Genomic DNA, 22,208 nt, shown 5'->3' on the forward strand with positions numbered 1-22,208 from the left:
AAGCTAATTGTTTTATTCAAGCCTTAAGTGTTCTAAGCACAGGTGACTATATTAACCCAATCTTTAAACTTTTGGTGACAACAAATCATAACACCTCTATATTTTTTGATACAACTTGGACATGGATTTTATTCTTGATTCTTAATTCTTTTATTAAATCCCATTTCAGCATTAGCATTATTTTTCTGCATTAATATCAAGTTGGCCATACAAGTATATTGGTTGTCTTGTCTCTTTAAAAAGTATACCACTATTTCAGATTTCACTTGAAGTATAAAAAATGTCTTTTGCTTTTCATCACATAGAACAATTGAGATCAGTTTAGTTTTGTTTTTTGGTTTTTTTTATGGTTTTTTTGAGTTTTTTTAACTGATAGCTGAAAAATATTTTTCTATTTTATTTTTTTAAATTGTGGCATGATGGTGTCCTGTTGGACTGACTGGCCTCTGTCTAGTAATTCAGGGTTTCCTCACATTTCCTGACTTTTTCAAAGGAAGGAAGAAGTATTTAGCTTTGAACCATTTTGCTGACAATCATTAACTTACCAAAGCTATCCATGTAGCTTCTCCTGTATGGTCCAAAGAGCTCCGAGACATGTTTAATGATGAAGCTCTCAGCAAAAAGTCAGCTGTCTTACTAGTTCTGTCTAGTTGTTGCATCATACTGATAGTCCAGTTTTTTGTTCAGATCCAGAATTTCTGCTTCGGACATTCTGATTGCTTGTGGTAGTTTGTACATTAAATTTTTAATAAAACAGACATACTAATGTGTGTGAAAATGATTTATTTTTGTTTTATTTGGTCTGAACACTTTTATTCATATCTTTTCTTGAATCAGAAGAGATCAGATCCCTTAAAATGCTGTTATGTTACATTGGCTGGTTAATATATCTATCATTTAGCCAATAACAGCAGCCTTCCTTGACTGCTTCTTCCATTCCCTGTCACTGAAGCATTTCTATATATTTGCCATAGCATGAACCAGCAAAAGGGAAAAAGAGTCTGCCTGCATGATGAGTCTCATTCCATGTTGCTGAATTTCATGCCTTATCTATGAGACCCTTTTTTGTTGTTGTTGTTCTTTACCAGCTAAAGCAAAATTGTATATGTTGAACGTGTTTAGATAGGTTTTTCTGAACTGAACCAGGTTAATTTGGCTCTTGGAGAAACTCTTCTTTTTAATGAACCAGTGAAAGGACAGTTATTAGATATATTCATGGAGCTGTGTAAATGGATCTCAGATGTAGTTACATCTGTAATATTTTAGTCAAAAGGGCTCCATTTGGACTTGCACCACACCTCTGTAATCTCTCTGGAATATGAACTGCACAGACTGCTGATAAAAAGTTTACTCTCATCTCTTGCTGCGTATTGTAAATTGGTAAAGGCACTTGGATTACTTAAAAATTTCAATACAGCACTTTTGTGCATGTGTGTGTGGCTGGCCCTTTCCTGGAAGTGTTCCAGGCCAGGCTGGATAGACCTCTGAGCAATCTGGTCTAGTGGGAGGTGTCCCTGCCCATGCAGGGGATTGGAACTAGATGATCTTTACAGTCCCTTCCAACCCAAACCATTATATGATTCTGTGATTTACCTTTAGCTACTTAAATAGGTCAAATCTGTCTATGCACAGGATTTTATTGTTGTTTCATGATAAACACAATATACTCATGCTGACTCTGAGAAGAAATCTATATTCTCTCCCTCTCATATGTGATAACTGGTCATAAAGCCAAAATATGCAAATGCCAGACTAGACAGAGGGTTTACATGAATGTATTGGACTGGAATTTAGTGAGCAGTGAAATATGAAGAGCAAACTTATTTGTATTAGCTTGGAAAGGAGTGCAAAAGTGAACTGCTGCAAAAACATGTAAAAGTTGATCATTGCAATCTAAAACACAGTTTCAGCACAGCAAGTTAGTTGTAGGCAATCCAGGACACTCGTGGAATGCCTTGATGACAACTTCTTAAGTCAGGAAATTGACAGTCCTACCCGAGGGGATGTTATTGGACCTGATTGTCACAAATGTAAGTGAACTCTTTAGGGATATCAAAGTTGAAGGCAGCCTGGGCTGCAGTGACCATGCACTAGTGCAGTTCACTGTCTGAAAGGGTAAGAGGCAGTTGAGAAGCATCATCAGGACTCTAAATTTTAGGAAAGCAAACTTCCAGCTCTTCAAGGAGTTAGTAGATAGGACCCCATGGGAAGTAGCCATCAGGGACAAGGGAGCAGAAGAGAGCTGGCAGATCTTTAAAGATGCTTTTCATAGTGTTTAAGAGGTCTCAATCCCCTGGTATAGGAAATCAGGCAGTCAACCAGGGAAAAGCAGTGGATGCCATCTATCTGGACTTCTGCAGGGCCTTTGACATGGTCCCCTGCAACATCCTTCTCACTACATTGGCGAGATATGGGTTTGATGGGTGGACTGTTCAGTGGATAAAGAACTGGCTAGACGGTCACATCCAGAGGGTAGTGATCAACAGCTCGAAGTCCAGATGAAAAACAGTGACAAGTGGTGTCAGGGGTCAGTGCTGGGCCCAGTGTTCTTTAATATCTTCATTAAGTATATTGATGGTGGCATTGAGAGCACCCTCAGTAAGTTTGCTGATGACACCAGGCTGGGTGGTGCAGTCAGTATGCCAGAGGGATGGGATGCCATCCAGAGGGACCTGGACAAGCTAGAGAAGTGGGCCCAGGTGAACCTCATGAGGTTCATGAAGGCCAAGTGCAGGGTCCTGCACCTGGGCCGAGGTAACCCAAGATATGAATGCAGGCTGGGGGAGGTCACTCTTGAGAGCAGCTCTGTGGAAAAGGGCCTGGGGGTACTAGGGGATGAAAACCTGGACATGAGCCACCAATGTGCAGTTGCAGCCCAGAAGGCCAACTCCATCCTGGGCTGTATCAAGAGAAGTGTGGCCAGGTGATTCTGCCCCTCTACTCTGCCCTGGTGAGACCTCACCTGGAGTACTGCCTTCAGCTCTGGTGCCTTCAGCAGAAGAAAGATGTAGACCTGTTGGAACGTGTCCAGAGAAGGGCCATGAAAATGATCCAAGGGCTGGAGCACCTGTGTTACGAGGACAGAATGAGGGAGTTGGGGTTGTTCAGTCTGAAAAAAAGAAGGCTCCAGGAAGACCTCCAGTACCTGAAGGGGCTACAGGAAAGCTGGAAAAGAACTTTTCACAGGGGCTTGCAGTGAGAGGACAACAGGTAATGGTTTTAAGCTGAAAGAAGAGAGATTTAGGTTAGAGATCAGGCGTAAATTCTTCAGTGTGAGGGTGGTGAGACACTGGAACAGGCTGCCCAGACGTGTTGTGAGGGCTCCATCCCTGGAGGTGTTCAAGGGCAGGTTGGGTGGGGCTCTGAGCAGCCTGTTCTAGTGGGAGGTGTCCCTGCCCATGCAGGGGAGTTGGAACTCGGTGTTCCTTAAGGTCCCTTCCAACTCAAAAAATTCTGTGGTTCTGTGAAGAGTAAAAGTTGAATTAAGAGGTTCACTAAATAGAGAAATGAACAGAGTAATTATTCTGTACAATCCTGTAATACATTTTATCCTCACTAAGACTATACTTCCTAAGATGTAGAATTACAGGGTGTGACGCGATAACCAAGCTTCTTAATTTAACTAATTAAAGCTCCGAGATAGTGCAGATAACTTTCAGCATGCATTAGTTATCATCCTTGCTTGGATTCTGGGGAGAGAAGGTAACTCACTGAAGTTTTTTGCTCATTTAAAAGGGAGTTTCATAGTGTACAGGCAGTTTTGATGAGCAATTTCTGTGTGAAAAATGTATGTCAAACCTCCCAAAACCTGTTTTTAAGTAGGTTAAACGCACACACCAGAAAAGAAAAGGAAAAAAAAAAAAAAAAAAAGGAAAAAAATTTAAATACACGTGTCCATAGAGGAATCTGTGTATGAGCTTTGGATTTATATCCAGAGTTACTCCTGTTAGCTTTAGGAAGCCTATAGAAACTGGCATCTTCTAGGTAGCAGGAGAGCACTTTTGTGTATGAGTTTGTGTATTTTAAAGAAAGTCTAGCGCCATAGATCCTTGACCCTGAATGGGGACTCTTAGTCCCTTTTGAAGTTATTAAATATTAATTATAAGCTGTCCTTTCTGTCTTTGCTAAAATGCTAGGCATTTGTTCTTTCATTTTTAATTAATAGCTAGAGTATAATAGACAAGAGACCTGGGTTCTTAAACGCAGTATTTTATGCTGTGATTAAAAATTTACAAAATAAAAACAAACCCCAAGCCTTCACAATATTTCTTTAATTTTAAGCTTTCCAGTAAAAGATGAGTTTTATGTGACTCTTGCTGTGTATCATAGATAGGCTTCTCTATGTGGTGTCACCAACATGCCATGTACAAGTTCCATTCTTAGTCATTTGAGAATGCTGAAAGCTTTGAAACTTTTAGTGCTATTTGCTTGAATGCCTAGTCATTGCAGTCCCAATGTCTGTGGTCTGTCTTTTCAAGTTCAAGGAGTTTTTGATAATGAGAATGAATACCCACTTTCCTCCCCCCTCACCCTTGCTTTATCTTACAGATATTAAGAGGCTAGCTGAAAAGGAAGACTGGGTTGTTGACAATGAAGGTTTGACATCGTTGGTGGGTATAATTTTGGGTCTTACAGGCACTTTGCTACAATGTATTTCTCCTTGCAAGTGTAATGAATCTGGTTTCTGTATTCTCCAAAAGTTGAATTATTTGCATGTGTGCATACATAGTTGTCTGTGGTTTTATTAAAATATGGAAATGGAGGAAGATAAAAAGTAGGAATGTTTTTGTCCTCTTGGTTGCTTATTTACAGTACTCTTAACAGATCCCATCACCAAACACAAAGCTTGATTATTTTTTTCCTTTTCTTCCTCTTCCAAAAGTTTTATTTGTATTTCTTAAACTATTATGTCTGAAATAACATTAAATGATAACAGTGCTACCAGATAGCCATATTTTTGAAGTTGCAAAAGAGAATGTAAAGTTACAAATACAATGAAGTAACTTGTTAAGTTTGCTAGGATAATCAGAAAAATTTCTTTTTATATTTTATAAAGGATAGTGCTCATTAAAAAAAAAGAAAAGGCATAAATAAAAGCTTTGCAGATTTGTGCCATGTATTGATAGACAAAAATAAGAAAGAATTGGACATCAAGATTTGTAGGATGACTTTCTACCATAAGTAGGGTTATTTAAACATATCCATATAATTACTGCTGACCTTTAGTATGATTTTGCTGAGATAATAAATAATAACTTTCATAGTTAAGCATCTTATTTTAGGGATTTTACTGAAGTAAATAATAATTTTGAGGTCACAAGTTCAGTTCACATCAAAATGGTTCATAGCTTAGTAGTCACACTACCATGGAATTGGTCTGTAGCTAAATAAATAGGTCGCTTCTATGTTATAATGAGAAATTGAACTGAGAACCAACTAATTTAGGATATTGCCTACACACAAACAACAAATTACTTGAAACCAAATTCAGATAAATTAGTGAGATGCTTTCTGGAAATAAACAGTAATGAGTAATGCCTAAAACACAGCAAGTGTGTTGTAGGTGTGACTTAAAAACAATCTGTGAAGCAGAAAGGGCCTGTGGGAGGGAGAGTTTCTTTGTGTGAATTATCTAAGAGAATGCTCCACAGACATTTTTAGTTTTTCTTACTAGCTTCTATAAATACATGGTTGAAGTTCAGTAGGAGGGCATTAAGTAATCCCAGCATACACATTGTAGGAAGAAGTGTTGATGGGCAATTGTAGTATTATAGCCAGATTTACAGCTTCTGGTATTGGTTTCAGTTGCTGCCGATTTGGGCAAGTCCCTTAACTTTTTCTGATTTTCACTCTATTAATCTGTAAAATGGAGGGATGGAAGGATCTTCCACAAATCTTCTATTCCTTCATGCTTTTGCTGTATCCTAGTATCTTACCCCATCTTTGTTTAAAAATGCTTTTTTAAAGTCTTTTTTGTTTTCAGAAATCATCCATTAATTCCTTGCATACAGGCACTTCCCCAGATACTTTTTGAAGTCATGATTGCAACTTGCTCAGTTTTAATAGTGACAGTTGTCTATGTTTTGTCATAGAAAGATTATTGATCTACTAGAGTAGAGTTAATTGTGGTAATATAGCAAAAACTGTAGCAAAAATTACCAGGATAAACAAGGGCCTGGTTGACACCCCCTTTAGCATTTATATTACAGGTAAAAGATACAGTAAGAAACAGAACCAACTTTCTTCAGTTTCTTAATATCCAAAGAATAATGTATCTGAACAGTTTTCTTCTCTTGAGATGGGATGTTTCAGTCTGTGGAAACAGAAAATCAAGAGCAGCACTTTACTGCTTTTCTATTTCACTTAAGCTGGTCCAAAAACTGTCAATACAGATTGTCTTTGTGGCTTTTTTCCTGATTTCCAGGTTGCCATGCAGGCATCACTTTCACGATCTACCTCTACCCACCCCATCATTTACAGAAATAAAAGTTATTACTAAGCCTAAAGTTGGTGACATGCCATGAACTATCTGCTCCATGAAAAGCATGTGTTCATGGCATAGAAACATTTTTTAAATCCTCCTCTTTGGCCAAAATCCGATAGGATTATGTCCCTCTTTTCTAGACAGTGACACCTCTCTGCTTCACTTTGCCCTGTGCAACAGCTTCCTGCCTAATTCCAGCAGGCAGCCTCATTTAAAAAAAGGTGTGAATTAACAGGGAAGAGAGAAAGACAAAGAAAAACTGACTAGTGATTCTGATACTGTGAATAGTTTGCACTTTCAGAGTGAAATTGGTACGTGTATCAAGACATCTGTACTTTAGGTTTGGAAACCTGAAAGTAAAAAAGATCCCTAAACAAGTGGATTATTTTCTTCCATATGAAAGCAATTTCAGTCTATTTTTCTTAGAAACCTTTTGCTGAAATAAAACGCAGAAATATCAGATATCCTAGGTGAAATTCTATCTAAACTTAAATCAAGGAGGGGAAGAAGAAGGGTGTCCCAGGTTTCAGCAATGTAATTGTCAATATATGCTACCACAAATAAGCTATAAAAGTCCTTCATGACCCTTTTAGAGGAGACTGTTTTAAAAAAAAAAGTACATTGATCTATGGTAATAATTCTGTAGATATCTTAAGTACAGAAGTATATCACTACAAAAGAATCCTCTGGTAATATAAAAATCATGATTTATTATTTTTCCCTTATTTGGGATAATTTTGGAAATAAAGAACTTATGATACGGCGTTGAAGTTTTTATATATTTGTGTAGTATACATTTGACCAGCTTATCTAAAGCTTACAAGTCATTTTCCTTTCAGCCATCCCAGTTTGAACAGTGCATTATCCATTCCTTGCAATCTCTTAAAACTGTGCTGGACTGCAAACCTGGAGAGGCGAGTGTAAGTTTTGATTTATGCTTTTATTTTTGTTCATTTAATGTAAATTACTCTTGAGTTTCAAGACAAGAACTTTCAGAGAATGATAAAGTGGTATCATCTTTATTTTTTCCATGTACATCCTTTTCACTGCTGCTAGCGTTTAGTATTCTGTTTGTGTTTCCTTTGTTAGGGTTAATGATATGTATATAAGACAGATTGGACCTATATTTAAATCTTTAAAGCTGTTCTTTTGAAAAAGTGCTAGTAATGTAAAAAATAAGTAGTAGATGTGACTTTACATTTAATAAAAATGGGGGGGAGGGTGAGTTACACTTCAGTTAGTGTTGTGTCCAGACTACTTGCAGAAGCTTTTACTCTTGTAAACTTTATTCTAAATCAGTCCTAATTGTCCTCATTGAGTTAATATCTTGAGGCTCTGATTGACTGTGATACTGATGTTTTCTTCAGTATTTCAGTGATCTTAAGGAGGTTTAACACTTTTCCAAAGTCTCTTAGGCCCCTCTGTAGGCGTATTGTTTCTCTCTCCTCCCTGATTTTAGTTTTTATGGCTAATTTGTCTAGTTCCTTAATGAATGGTATTCAAAAGAATCCACAGTGCACGGTGAATCCTTCTTGTTAGGATGCAAAGATCTTTGAATATCTTGGGAGTTTTGCTGCAATTTCATTAGCCAACAATTAGGTGTATCACATGTAGTAGGTACTAGGTAGGACATGTCTCCTTTAGTGTGTTATCTCCTTATGCTTGTCAAGCTATTTATTGGGAGTTGTGTTCTCTCTCCCCATTTTTAAGGTGGGGAAAAATTGAACTTTATCTAAGAGAAAACACTGTGTCCCAGCAGCCATTCCTAGAATTGTGTCATCTCTTTAGGGATAGGTTACTCAGGCCTTCCTTGAGAATAAGGCCACATGAAGCTGTTCTACCTAAATAATATGCTTGCATCTTCAGGTTTTTCAGCAGCAGAAAACACAGGAGGATGTGTGCCAGCTAAGCATTGGGATCATGCAGGTAACTCGAGCACTTTTAAGTATGACATTGTGAACACAAGTGATCAACAAAAATGTGTGCTTTTGTACCCTGCCAACCTCCCAAAAGGTAGCTTAAGTTGATGACTGTGTTATTCTCTGATACACTCTGGGAGGCTGAGAAATGTTTTACTTTAAAAGTATGTAGCACTTACTGGCTGAATCTGATGATATCAAATTCTCAGAGGGTGAATAAGTGACGTATTCAAGTTTTTACTGATTGTGACTGTACAAGATTCTGCTGATGATTGAGAGACACTTGCTGAGCTGATATCTTCTAACATTGATATGCTACAGTAAAAGCAGCAAAACTTCATCAGCTGAAGATCTAGCTTTTAATTTTTTGTATTATCAGAAGTCTATTCTTTGTAACAAAATCTAATTTTTTTTAAAATACGTTTGAAATTAGATAATAGCATGCCTTTGAAGCACTTTTATACTCTTGTTAAACAAGAAATAATGAGCCAAAGCAAAAAAATGGATTTTAGTGATGCTTCTGTGATGTTTACTTGGGACCTACTGTTCAGGTTAAAGAGTTGAAAACTTAACAGTAGCTTCTTTGCAAATCAGGAGATTATCGCTGCATAACTTCAGCTACAGATGATCAGAGTCAGTTAGCAGGATAAAAACTCCTGTGTTTGCTACAAGTGAAGAGTGATGCATATACAATTAAAAATATGCATTCACAAGGTGTAACTAAAATGTTGCTGTATTACTGTATATAAGGTTTAAGACAAAGAAAGGTGATGGTGATTGTTCTGCTTCTATCGACTGTTGTAAAACTGAATTTAAGAATATTTTTCTTAGTTCTGGCAGAAAATGTACTTCTTGGTTTATTGTTTCCTAGGTCTTTATAGACTGTTTGGAACAACTGAGCACCAAACCTGATGGTGACATAGATACAGCACAGTAAGTAAAATAAATAGGATCTAGGTGTAATATTGTGAAATTATGGATGCAAGTCTCAGATTTCAGTGGCAGTGTCGTTTTATCCTCTCTGGTATCTGTCTTTCCTGTAAATACTTTTGACTCTGGGTAGTGGTGCTTTGGAATAAGAGTAGATACTTTTTATGCTAAAAAATTGAGTGATAACATGTAATAAATATTGTACAAGATAATGAGTATGGTATTAGTTATACCACTTTATTTGATGACAGAAGTTGTAGTCTGCTTAGAAGTAGGTATGTTGTTTTTGACATGACCTTACATGGAAGGAGTTGTCCTTGTTGCTAAGTAATGTCTCTACTCATTGAGAAACAGCCCCTACCTTTTTTTCCTTACCTTCTGTTTTTACCTCTTCTATTGGAATTACTGCTAAACTCTTGAAAGTTTGTTAGTTCTATAATTGCTCATGAGCCACTTTAGAGACCAAACCGATCAGAACAGCCTGAGTTTCCAAGACTACCAATCATTTCTTTGTGAAAAGCCAGAGACTTGGCAAATATTTGATGTGTAGTGTGCATTAGAAAAAAGTAAATTAACTATGTACATAATGCCACTTTCTTGCTTGCTATTTCAATTATTTTGTTGGCTGGATAGGTGTAAAAACAAATCAGAATCTGTGGCAAACCAGAGAAATTATAGTAACTGAAAATGCTTTAACAAGGAAAAGTGCACAGCTAGAATAGTAGTCTGGCCATAAAGCCTGCAGGAGCTTTGTGGACATCTTAGAAAAACTGAGCAACATGGGCTGCTTTATTATCTGGTGTGATGGGGATTGAAACAAGATTCCAGTCTTCTGTTCCAACTATTCATTTGAATCCACCATATATCAGATGTTCAAAATCACCGTATTACTCACTTTTGCTCACTCCTAGTCTTTCAGTTGATGTTTCGTCTCCAGATTTGTTTGGAAGCATCCATGAAGACTCAAGTCTTTCTTCAGTAAGTTTGGCTCCTATTTTTAAAAGCTGATATGAAACTTAAAACTTCTCAAAGTTACAGGAATGTGAGGTAGCAAAATGTTTTCCCATTGGGGGAAGGAGAGGGGAAGGGGAAAGACCAAATCTATTTGAAGAGTAGTTCTGTCTTGTTTGGGTTTTTGTCTCTTTGGAAACTATACCTCATTGCACCAAGGTTGGGGAAGGCAATCATGTTTTCTCAACTCCAGAAAGTATTTGACCTTCCTGTAATTAAAAAAAACCCCAACACACTGAAGAACAGAGATAAGTTATAACCACATGGGGGGGTTATTATTTTTTAAATTATTTTTTTTCAAATTAACTGCTGAGTTTATGTTGTGTACTTCTCACCTTCTGGTATTATAGAATGGGTGAGTCCATTTGTTCAGTACCTGTGTTTCTTCCCTTGTTGTAGCAGCTGCATCTGAAAGTGAAGATGTTTTTCTGATGATCATAATTCTTAGCTTATTTCTTGAAACAAAGTAAAAGCCAGAAACAGCTTCCTGGAAGGCTGTCCAAATGTAATTTTTGTAAAGAAGTCTTAACCATGGTTCTGTATTAGTCACAGCTATTCCAGTGAATGCTCCAGATCCCATAAGAAAAAGCATACATGTTCAACCATCATATCTGATATTCACTCAGTTCTTGGTATTTTATTGACAAAAATATTTGTAAACACCACTTTATTTATCAGCATGTTTATCGCACACAGAGAGTCAATAAAATACTATACGTTTACAGTATTGGTCACGCTGATATTTCTGTTTTTCTATTCCGCTCTTTCTTCTCTTAAAACAAATTTTTAGGAACAGAGACTTTTAATTGCACTCAGCAACTGCCATTACCTGGAACGTCACACCTTCCTGAATATAGCAGAACATTTTGAGAAACATGGCTTCCAAGGTGTTGAAAAAATAACTCAAGTAAGTGAGGACACCAGAACAAAGTATCATTGCTTGAATTAAACTGGTTTTATTTGCTTTCTGTGGAAATGAAGTGCGTGTCTGCATAGTGCTAAAAGCACTCTTGGGTGAGCCTTCTACAAATGAGTGGGATTCCAAGCATCCGAGTAAACATGATATGATTGTATGTGTTCCTATGAGGCTTAAGTGCCTGGTATGCATAATGTAACCTCTTAATCAGGACTTCTGTGTTTAATGGGAAAGCTTATCAGATTTCTTAGTAAAGCTGTTTAATGTCACTGTTTTCTTAATATAGAGAATAAAAGATCATTATCTCAGAAATATACTTGTTAAATTATTTAATCTGGCAATCTGCATTACTGATAGCTGTTGTTCATAAACTAGTTCAGGGTTTTTTTGTTGTGTTGTATTTTTTTTTTTTGATTGGTTGTTTTGGTGTTTTGTTTGGGGTTTGGTGTTTTTTTGTTGTGTTGGTTTTTTTTCAAAGAACGAAAATGTCAAAGTGGGCGGCAGTAGCTGTCTCGTTTTCCTGCCTTTTTGTAAAGATTAATCATTTTTTATAAGAAGTGTTGTGACTTAATCCTTAGGCTCATAAAGCTAGCTGATTTCCAGAAACTTTCGTTGTTTGGAAGTAAAATGTTCTATTTTGTAGTAGAGAGTACAATATTTCACTTGAACTTGTATTTCCTTACTATACATCCTCAGTCCCGTCTGCCTGAATGTTTTTTTGAGTTTCTGTGGCTGAAGTAGTTTTGAATAGCATTTTAATGTAGTTGATAGGGTTTGTATGGTTAGTACAGTATACAGAATTCCTCTGGATATGGCCATTCTTGGCTGCAGACACAGCTGAGAGTGGAACTAGGTACAGTTAGTCTTGTCTATATAGGCAAACAACACATCTGTAATGTATTCAACACTGTCTTTTGCAGCTACATCAAAGTATTACCATTTAAAGTCTTGTAGTTTATAAATGAGAGAATCTGAATGTTAAAGTTGCAGATAGATTTCAAATCTGTGTTAACCCTTTGAAAGCACTAACTGGTGCAGTACAGAGCATATGGGACACATCAATTAGTAATACTAGCTGGGAAGATTTGGGTAATTAGAGAGTCATCTTAAAATGGCAATTTTTGAACTCTGCATAAATTTTAATAGAGTCTAGAAGCCCGTAGAGGGCTAGGGGATTTGGTTGATTGTTTCAGTTTTTTTGTTCTGTCATCTAGGTTTTTGTAGGTTTCTTGATTTCTTTAACTATTTATTAGATTAAAAAAATTGCAATAAAGAATAGCCAAAATTTTTGAAAAATAGAATTTGCATTTATCTGTGAAGACTGAATCTAAACTACACTTTTAAATTCTGCTAGCTTTATAAGTTGAATTTTAAAGTGAAGGCTCAAAATGGCAGTAATACAAAAATTGAAAACTCTACTTACAGGGAAGTTCACAGCAGAAAGATAATGATGGGAGCATTTACCTCACTTGAGAGTGAGAGTGGATGTTGTTGAGAACTTCTGTTCTGCTTGACTTCCCCATCCTGGGCTGAAAAGAGCATTCAGATTTATTGTTCATTCCTACTTGTAATCATTCCACCAGCTGAAAAACAAGGCTACCCACCACTATCTTAATTGAGGATTGAACTTGAAATAGGTTGAAGAGGACTTGCAAGAACCAAAAAATCCTGTACTGAATGTGTAAATGCTCATTTGTATTGAATGACTGCAGAAGTGGAAGGTGGATTTAATTCTAATTACTTTATTAAGGACCACTGAAGCAGTTGTTTCACAAATTCTTTGAATGGATCCATGTTTGCTGGAACTTCATGTTGGAACTTGTCCTTTATTTTTTGTGCTAGCTTAAACCTAAATAGGAATGGTCTAACAATTATTATTCTCCCTAATCATAAGAATTGGAAGTAAAAAATGTCTTGAAACCCATTCTAAGATTACATTTTGATGATCCTGTGCAAGGAGAAAAAGAGGATTTAGTGAGACTCCTCTACATTTTTTAGTGTTCAGGTCTTGAATGTCAACAGGCTGTCAGGTATAGAGGAAAGAATAAAATAGCCTGGATCTTCTCCTGGGACCATATTCTCAGTGCTTCATGAAAATTCTGTCTTTGAGATATAGATCCTCTTGTGACAAATTAAAGGAGATTCATCAGATAGAAAAGCAAGGAAGTGATGGTGTCTCTTGTTTCTAAGCATCAACTTCACCATCCCAGCTTTTCTGAATCTGACAACAACTTTGACCTTAACACTTAACAATATAGGCATGCAAGAGGAGAACCCAGTTTAGAGACATCCCTGCAGTGAATAAGTTTCATCCCTAATTCTTCAGGTTGCAGCATTAAATCTTTCGTCTTTCACAGAGGAAAAGGAATAATAAGTCAGTGTTCTTTTCTTTCTTTTTCTTCTGAATTCTAGGTTTGGTGTAGATCCTTGCCTTCTTCCTCACTTTTTTAAACCCCTTTGCTTCTGCAAATTATCTTTTTACATATATATATTTATGAAAGTGAATAATAGTTTAAAAGCCTTACTTTGCTATCTTTTAAGCTCCTACTTATAAATATATTTCAGCTAAAATCACATGAAAATTTCAGCATATTTTATTGGCATTTAGCATCCATTATCATGCTGAAATATTGCCTTGCTATTTAAGTTTTTATTATACTTAGTATGTCCCTTAATTGTTTTAGAAGCTACAGTTACCAGGGTACCTAAGTTTAATTAATGTTTTGTATAAAATTTAAACTTGTTCAGATACAATGAGAAAATTTGGCATATCCCTTTAGCTTTCAGTGTGGCCAAGTTGTGTAAATTACTTAAGATTGCATAGGCATCTGTTAAAAAGAAAAATTCTGCAGATGTTTGTGAGCTGCAGCTTGTGCATCTGTTGCACATCAGTGCCATGCAGTAGAGGGGAGAAATTCACATGTCCAGTTTCAGAAAGCAGAAACTTCCAAATACATCTACGTATATTGCAAGTATAGAGCAGATAGTAAGATTTTTTTTAATCTTACAATTGGTACATTTTAATTTTAGACAGAAATCATGCTTCAGTATGGGAATTATTATGGGCATATTATAAAGCGTTGGCAGAATTCCATTGTTTACTTGGTTCAAGATGGAGACCTCCTGATATGCAGAAAAGAAAATCATGCCATTAGAAAGTTAGTGTGATCTACCTGCTTTGGCATTTCTTGGACCTTTCCCAAAATATGTATTGTTGAACTCAATCAGATAAGATAATCAGATAATATGGAAATTCCTATTTTTTTATGTATGTAATTAAGAACTGAAATGTGTAAACAATTGCTACACTTCAGCAAAGATTAAAGAAGAAAGAAAATGTTTTTGATATGTGATTTAATTATTGTAATTAACTGCTATTTATTATCTTCTTTTTCTCTCTTTTTTTGTTTGTTGGTTTGGTTTTGGGTTTTAGGTTAGTATGGAATCCTTGAAAGAGCTGGATCAAAGACTGTTTGAAATGTACATTGAATTCAAGGCAGATCCAATAGTTGGGTCATTAGAACCTGGCATTTATGCAGGATATTTTGATTGGAAAGATTGCCTTGTTCCAGCAGGTAAATATCTCCTTATTAAGCTCTCACATTATATTAACAGTGATTGACAGGAGCTAAAATATACTGTACAATTAAAAACATTTTCTAGGCTGATTTTAACTTTTGACAAGTCCTTATTATAAGTTCTTTTTCACAAACTTAATTTCTAAATCATTCTTCAAATACTCCCAAATGATTAAAACAGCTTTTATCATTGATAATCTCTTTAATACTTGTTTTTGTGATTATTTTGCTTCATTGCTTATATATAATAGAAAGAATTTTAGAAGACATCTGTGATTTTCTTATGAAATTCATTGAGATTGTTTGGTATTTTTTCCAAAGAATCTAGCCACTTTTGTAATAGATGTAATTAATGTTCTGAAAAGGTAAAATTATGAGAAAATGCATACTGTTAACTGTAGTTCAGCAAAGAATGTAACTATCAAAGAAGGGCAGGCATAAGGTGTTTAGAATTACTGAGATGTTCGTCTTTAATTGAGTGCTTTATGAGCCTCCATTTTATGGGAGCATAATATAAACATGTCTGTCTTCTATTCCTTTTTTTAAAGTAGTGAATAATGTGCACATCTTATCATCTAGCTCCTTTGAAGGTCTAATTTGTCATATCTAAAACTAATGTATCTAAATCACTTACCACATGAATGTCTGGTTAATACCAAGTAGAAATTAGTTGCAGTGATAAGAGTACATGACATTTTGAAGGTGATCTTATATTAAGGAGGGTTTTTACTTGTTTTGATTGTTTCATAGAGTTGTATATGGCAAGCTTGGCAGAAATGTTCTGTTACTTTTAAACTTGATAAAGATTACAAAAACCACACTCGGATGCTGTGAATCAAGACCTGCAGTGCTTGCTCACTGGGCCTGAAAAACATGAACATCTTAGGGTTTATTACTTGAAATAAAAGTCTCTTCTATCTTTCATTACTACTCTTTTGTGCTCAGAATATATACTCTAATAGATTTTACAGAGGAAGTAACTTAGTTTTTAATCTTGCAGATTCAAATTTGCATCTGAATAACATAACTTCTCATCATGTTTAAAGTATGCTTTTGTTTGCATCCCCACCAGATAAGAAAGACAAAGAGAATGAAGTGTCAGATTTTATATGCTCTTTACTTGATCTAGTGCGTTGGGGTCTTCTTACTAGTTTCGTGTTGCCTTTAGCATTATTCTGTAGTAATTTTTAAAGGAAATACTGAATTTGTATTAGAGGTGTTCCTTAGTCTGTTTGTTGTCTACTTTATTGTTGGTTTTGAGTACTTCCTCTGGAACTTTTTGGTAAAAATCAAAGTGAAGATGTCGATTATTAGAGACTCTTCCTCAGGATTATATATAGTAACATACATAGTGTTGGCCAAGAGTTACTGATATGAAGTAATAAAAAAGTTGTTTGGGTTTTATTTGTTAAACCCCAAGCTCAGCATGCTAAGAAAGAGCATACAGTCCTTTCTTCCATGCTTTTCCACCTTGATGGTCTGTCTTTCTGATGGATAAATTCTGTCAAATGTACGCTGTTGACTTGGTATAGTAGTTTAACTTTTGAGTACATTCAGTTTGTCTGCTTATACCAATAATTAGATTATCCTGAAAATATCTGGAATATAAAATTAGTGAGTGACTGGGAAAGCCTCCCTCTTGGAGGAGGTAGATGAACTTGATTATTGAAAAGGACTGGAAAAAAGCCCAAACCCTTCTTCATGGGGTATATGAGACTGATTTTTTCCAGTAGTAAAAAAAAAATTTAAAAATTTTAAAAATCACCCAGCAAGCATATAATAGTTTTTTTCCTATAAGCTATCATTGACAAACAAAACTAAATTGTGTAACAAGATTATAGTTGAGAAAATATACCATTGTGTAATCTAAAAGATGCAGTTAGTACTGTGGTAGATACACTGTATTTTCATTTTTCTCTTAGAAACCCCCCCCCTCCAAAAAAAAAACACCACAAAGCTCTGCTTCAAAGCTCCTTTCCAATTACAGCATGAGAAGTACCTGCTTTATTAAATAAAGCAGCTTCAAAACTGCCACTACTTTTTAACAGTTGGGCTGGTCAAGCATTGGCAAGTATTCCTTTCTTGATGCTCCCCCTGCTGTTACCGAGCAGAATGAAGAAACTGGAGCTTGAATAAAATACAGAGAACACCCGATCTGGACTATCAGCAAGATAATGCTTTTGGGTAGATGAAGGTGTTCATGGCAGGGAGAATACCAGTGCTGGCAGAAAGGAAAGTAACTTCAAGGGAGGGAGGAAACTGGAACAAAAAGCTTGTGATGAAGACTGGCATCAAGCAAGGAATGAAAGTGGAACAAAGGGGGGAAACAAGACTGCATGAACAAGATAGAAACATAAATTAGGGGAGAATTTAGAAATAGAACTGAGATAAAAATTGATTGAAAGAGATTATACAAACAAGAGGTGGACTTGAAGTACAAATAAAAGGGCAGAGATGTATGATACTTACCAGATCAGTGAGCTTACCAAAAGCTGCAGTGTAGTAAAAAGAAAACCCTGCATTCTGCACTTTTGTCCCCTAAGGATGGTGGCCTATTAAAGTTGCTGGTCACTTTCTTTGCACTGCTGACAGAAGTTATGTATATATTGCTATATACTATAGTATAGGCACTACATGCTACGTGCTATGTATAGGCAAAACCACAGAGAACACAAGGGCCTAAATGTTTTGCCTTGCCAATGCCATCAACATGTTTCTTTTTTCAAAAATCAAGGCTACAAAAGTCTAGGTCTACAACATCAGCGAAATGACTCAAATTTGTGTAAATCTACTGGAAAAATGTTACATGTATGTATTCCAGATTCTGTTGTTGAGCCATATAGACCAAAGCAGTAGGAGAATTTTCTGATTTCTGCTCTAATTCTTTGTTTGGTTTCTTTTCAATGTCAATAAAATTTATGTACAGAAATATATGTAGAAAGACAATCAAATGTAATGCAATCTTTAACAATATTTTTTTCTCACGTGGGTACACTTCATGAAATGGAGGCTGTTTTGGAGCTTAAACTGGGTTGTGTATTAAGTGGAGCTCTTACAGGCAAAAATCTATCCTCAGCTGTTACAGACCTTAAGAAGTGGGTGAAGTATGATCTGGGAGGGGGAAAAAGAGCAGAGGTAGGATTCTGTTCCTGCCGCTGCAGGTTTTTCTGTGTCACTCAATGGTCCCTTAAATGTTTTTGTCTTTATCACTAAAATGCGTTCTTTGACCCCTGCATAATTGAACATACATTTTTAATTTTGCTACCTGAAGTCTTGTAATATATGGAGTATTCAGAAAAATCTTATAAAAACAAATCTATTTATCATGGGCAAATTTGCAGTCATCTGTCTGTAAGTACTGGGGATAGTCCTTCCTTGCATCATATAATGCATGGGGAAATAGAAAGGAAAACAGAAGAATGAGAAGAACTGTAATAAACGAACAGTTCTGAAGAAGAAATTAGAATGCAACTAAGAGTCCTGCCTTTTGAGCAAACTTTGAAAAATACATAATATTAAAATTTTCTACCATGTTTCTGTCAATTTGGAAAAAGCATATGCCTTACTCACTTAGGCAATTGTCCTGTAATTATCAGATATTGACTTACATATGGTTTTTGTTACAGTTTTAAATATAAGAAAGGGCAAATTGTTTGCATAGGGAAAATTTTAATTTAGCCTATGTGTTTAAACTTTTATTATTTAGTTTTTCAACATGCATGGTCTTTTCAATATGTAAGTTCTGAATGTGAGAAAGCACTTATGCAATTATATATGTAATTATATATTTGCCCCTTTATTTTGATCCAAGGTGTGACTGCTGGTGTTGGAAGGCTGTATTATGAACTTAATCAGATTTATTGTTAATAAATAACTTTCATTTAAATTTTCATTTTAATTTCAGTGTCAACTTCTGAGTCTTTACAACAAAGACTCCCATAATAACATGCAGTATCAATGAAATCTAATTCGGTTCTTTCTTCTTTTTTGAAACATTGTTCTAATTTGATCTATGGTATTAACAGAATTAAAAGAGATTAAAAGAATAATGAGAAACATAATGTTCATCAGTTGCTGAGTATGTTTTTACACCTTTTTTTTCATGTATATTGGTCAATCAGCTAGTTCAGCAGGCAAAGATTTTTTGTTCGTGTTCATACTTCTCTCTTTTGGTAGTAGGTTGTGTTTTGCCAGGGTTTTTTAATTCTATTTTAAATGCATATATTTTGTCTTGGTTATTTGACAAAATTAGGCTCTGTGATCTATTCTGGATTCCAAGCTTATAGTTTTTTAGAGGGTGAATGAGGTGGTTTTGATACTTTGAATTAGAGTATAAAAGATTTCTGTGTATTAAAGTTGTACAAGCAAAAGTAATTGCAGTTTGTGGCTTCAATCTTTAAGATTATTAGTGTGAGCCTTTGCATGCAAATGTCAAATTATTTTTAATAATGTGACAAGTTTCATTATATTTTATTTGTTTATATGTACAATAACTACATTAATTTGAGACTATACTAAATATAGACATGCTTATCACACAGAAGGTTGGTGGTTCATTTCTTTTTCTAAGGAACTCAGATACAGTCATCTCTCTTCATAAATTCTTTTTGAAATACTGACTGCTATGCTGTCTAGCCAAAGTTCGGTCAAAGTTCAGAGCATACAGAGTTGTAGAGGCTGTTCTAACATGTTTTTTAAATATGTATCTTCTGTGTTTCACTGGTGTCAGATGTTGGATGGGTTTTTTTGGTAGTATTTTAAATTTCACATTGCATTGAAAGTTTCAGGTAATTTCACATTTTCTATTGAAAGTTGATTGTTTGTGGTTTTTTAGATACTCATTCTGTACAAAAATTGAATATAGAAGAGTTAAATCTGTATCTCTTCTATTTTGGCATGTTAAGGAGGCATTGTTTGAAACATTTCAAATACATCAAATGCCACTTTTAAGGTAAGAGATTTAGTGCATCAGATTTTATATAGTTGTCATAGCTCCTATATGTTATTTGTCAAATTTCTAAATCTAATAAAAAAACTTCTAATGGCAATAGCCTGATGAAAAGGTACTCAACAGGTAAAAATGGAGTATGAAAAGGTATATTTAATTTTATAGGGAGGAAATACTATGTTCTGTGTCAACAACCAAATTTTGATTAGATTAAGTTCAATTCAGCATCCTTAAATGACCTATTCAACCAGCAAGTGTAGCAATCCATGTGTTGCATAACTGCAGTTCTAGGATTTCGTTTTCTACACAAAATTCTTCCCAGAGTAGAATAATGTACTAAAATTTTAAAGTCAGCTGTTATCCTGTAGCGTTTCAATTGATTTTGTTAAAAAAATAATACTTTGCTTGAAATATAAACACTGATTTCGCTGCATTTTTCAAAATACCTTCATTTGTGTAACTTTGTTTTAACCTTAAATTTTTCTTGAATTTTACTTTCAAACATTCAGGTTTCATCACATTTCTCATTTCTGACAACTGTGAGATGTCTTTAATATATTACACCAGTGTCTAAATTATCAATATTAAGGATCATTCTAATTGGTGATCAGAATGGACATTGTAACCTCTCTGTCCTTGGAAAGTTACAAAAGATCACAACAGGAGAAGGAACTGTTATTCCATCTTCCTGTAGTTTCTGCCAACAAGTTAACTTTAGTTTCTGACAATTCCAGAAATCCCAGTAGAAACTGTCCTGGAGGGATGCTGCATTTTCTGGTCCCTACCTGCCACATTCTGAGTTGCACTTGCACGTAGACTTTGCTAGGTATCTTCTTATGTTTCCGTATACTTTTTGCATACAAGATATTCTGTTGCCAAGTTTGAATAGAGTTTCTTGTTGGACTGTCTGTCTCAGCAGACACTTCATGTGTGCAAGCATGCAGTAGAAGTTAATCTGCAACCTAAGTATTTTCTTATGCTTCCTCGTGCTTTGCGGGTGTCTACCTTCACTCACAGTTTGTTTCACAGCTTTTTCCACTCTTAAGCCTACCAGTAGTTGTTTACAAGACTGTCATCATATCTCTCCCAGCTATTTTTGCCTTTACCTGTCAAACTCTTTCTTGCAATACCTTGTGGCATTTCTGTCTATGCTTTACTAAAGAATATTAAACTCTAGGGATTAAGCTCCATAAACATTTTATCTTCAGGATTTTTGTTTCAGAAGTTGGAAAACCAGCATTAGTCTCAAACTGCAAAATTAAGTGGTCAACAGTTTGTAAATTGCCTATTTAAAGTAGGGTAGATTTTAAAAAGGGAAGAAATACGAAAATTTTGAAGACTTAAGACAGACTTCACTTATATTGCATGAGGGATGGGAAAAGCATGGCCACAAAAGCCTTGTATATCTAAAAAGAAGTCTTGCTGTGATTCCTCGGTCAGACTGTGTCCTAGTTTTGTTGTAGCTTGAGAATTGTGTATATTCACATACCCTTCCTAGCTGATGGTATTAAAGTCACTCTAATACCTCAGTGAACTTATAGTTAGCGCAAGTCCAGAGGATTTACTTGTCTGTAACGTCTGATGCCTCAGAAGGCTCTTTTATCATCTAGCTTTTTGTAGGAAGTTGATCTCTACTTGTCTCTAGTTTGGCCAGTTTGATCTTTACCTTGGAAACTTGTCATCAGTTTGGTGTTTTCTAGCTTGTGCAGTGTTAGTTTGCAATCCCATCTCTGGGTGGACCTGTGTTAATGTCAACGACCTTTTTTTTATTTGCTTGTTTTTATTACAAGGAAACCTAAATACTTTTTTAGCACATTATTTGAGAAACGCTGAAGCTATTTTTATATTATTTAGTATTTTTACGACTGTCTTTGATAATAGCATCTGATCTCTGCATTGTTCAAATTACTTGGGGGTTGGAATCAATGATAATGCATAGAGGAGAAAGGGACAGCATGATTGTTTCCTCTTCTAACACCCCTTATTAAATGCATAAAAGATATCCACACAAGTTTTGTCCTGCCCCAAGCTTCAATAAAACATTAGTAGTAAATAATGCCATCATCAGAACAGTAGTCAGTGGTCTAACTTGTTGGCATACTGACTGTTTTCATGCTTTGCATTTACCATCTTAATGTTTGTTGTGTAGTTTACTGATTGGATGTCCCATTGTTACAGGAATGAGGCAGGAAACAGAGCAGGGGCAGGTTGGGTTTGCAGGGTGATTAAGTGAGCAGAGGTGGGAGGATGGGAGAGGAAGAATTCAGTAATACTTCAGACAGGTTTGGGAGCCAGAACTGAAGACCAGGGAGGGGACCGAGGTACAATAACATCATAGTATACAAAGCTAAAAGTCACTTATCGGTATTGCTGTTATTTGTTTTTATTTGATTCCTAGTTTGATTATAAACAAAACAAAACA

General features: G+C 35.6%; 1 protein-coding gene across 1 annotated transcript in view; it reads left to right on the forward strand.

The window, feature by feature from the left end:
- EXOC2 (exocyst complex component 2) overlaps positions 1-22,208 on the forward strand; it is a 110,337-nt gene that overhangs the window by 59,591 nt on the left and 28,538 nt on the right. The window contains exons 16-22 of the mRNA XM_010000906.1: positions 4,549-4,610; positions 7,324-7,404; positions 8,351-8,410; positions 9,275-9,336; positions 10,245-10,311; positions 11,135-11,251; positions 14,694-14,835. Coding sequence (XP_009999208.1) covers positions 4,549-4,610; positions 7,324-7,404; positions 8,351-8,410; positions 9,275-9,336; positions 10,245-10,311; positions 11,135-11,251; positions 14,694-14,835 — 591 coding nt within the window. The remainder of the gene's footprint in view (positions 1-4,548; positions 4,611-7,323; positions 7,405-8,350; positions 8,411-9,274; positions 9,337-10,244; positions 10,312-11,134; positions 11,252-14,693; positions 14,836-22,208) is intronic.

This window comes from Chaetura pelagica, unplaced genomic scaffold (assembly GCF_000747805.2).
Source record: "Chaetura pelagica isolate M959 unplaced genomic scaffold, ChaPel_1.0 scaffold104, whole genome shotgun sequence".
Taxonomy (NCBI): Eukaryota; Metazoa; Chordata; class Aves; order Apodiformes; family Apodidae; genus Chaetura; species Chaetura pelagica.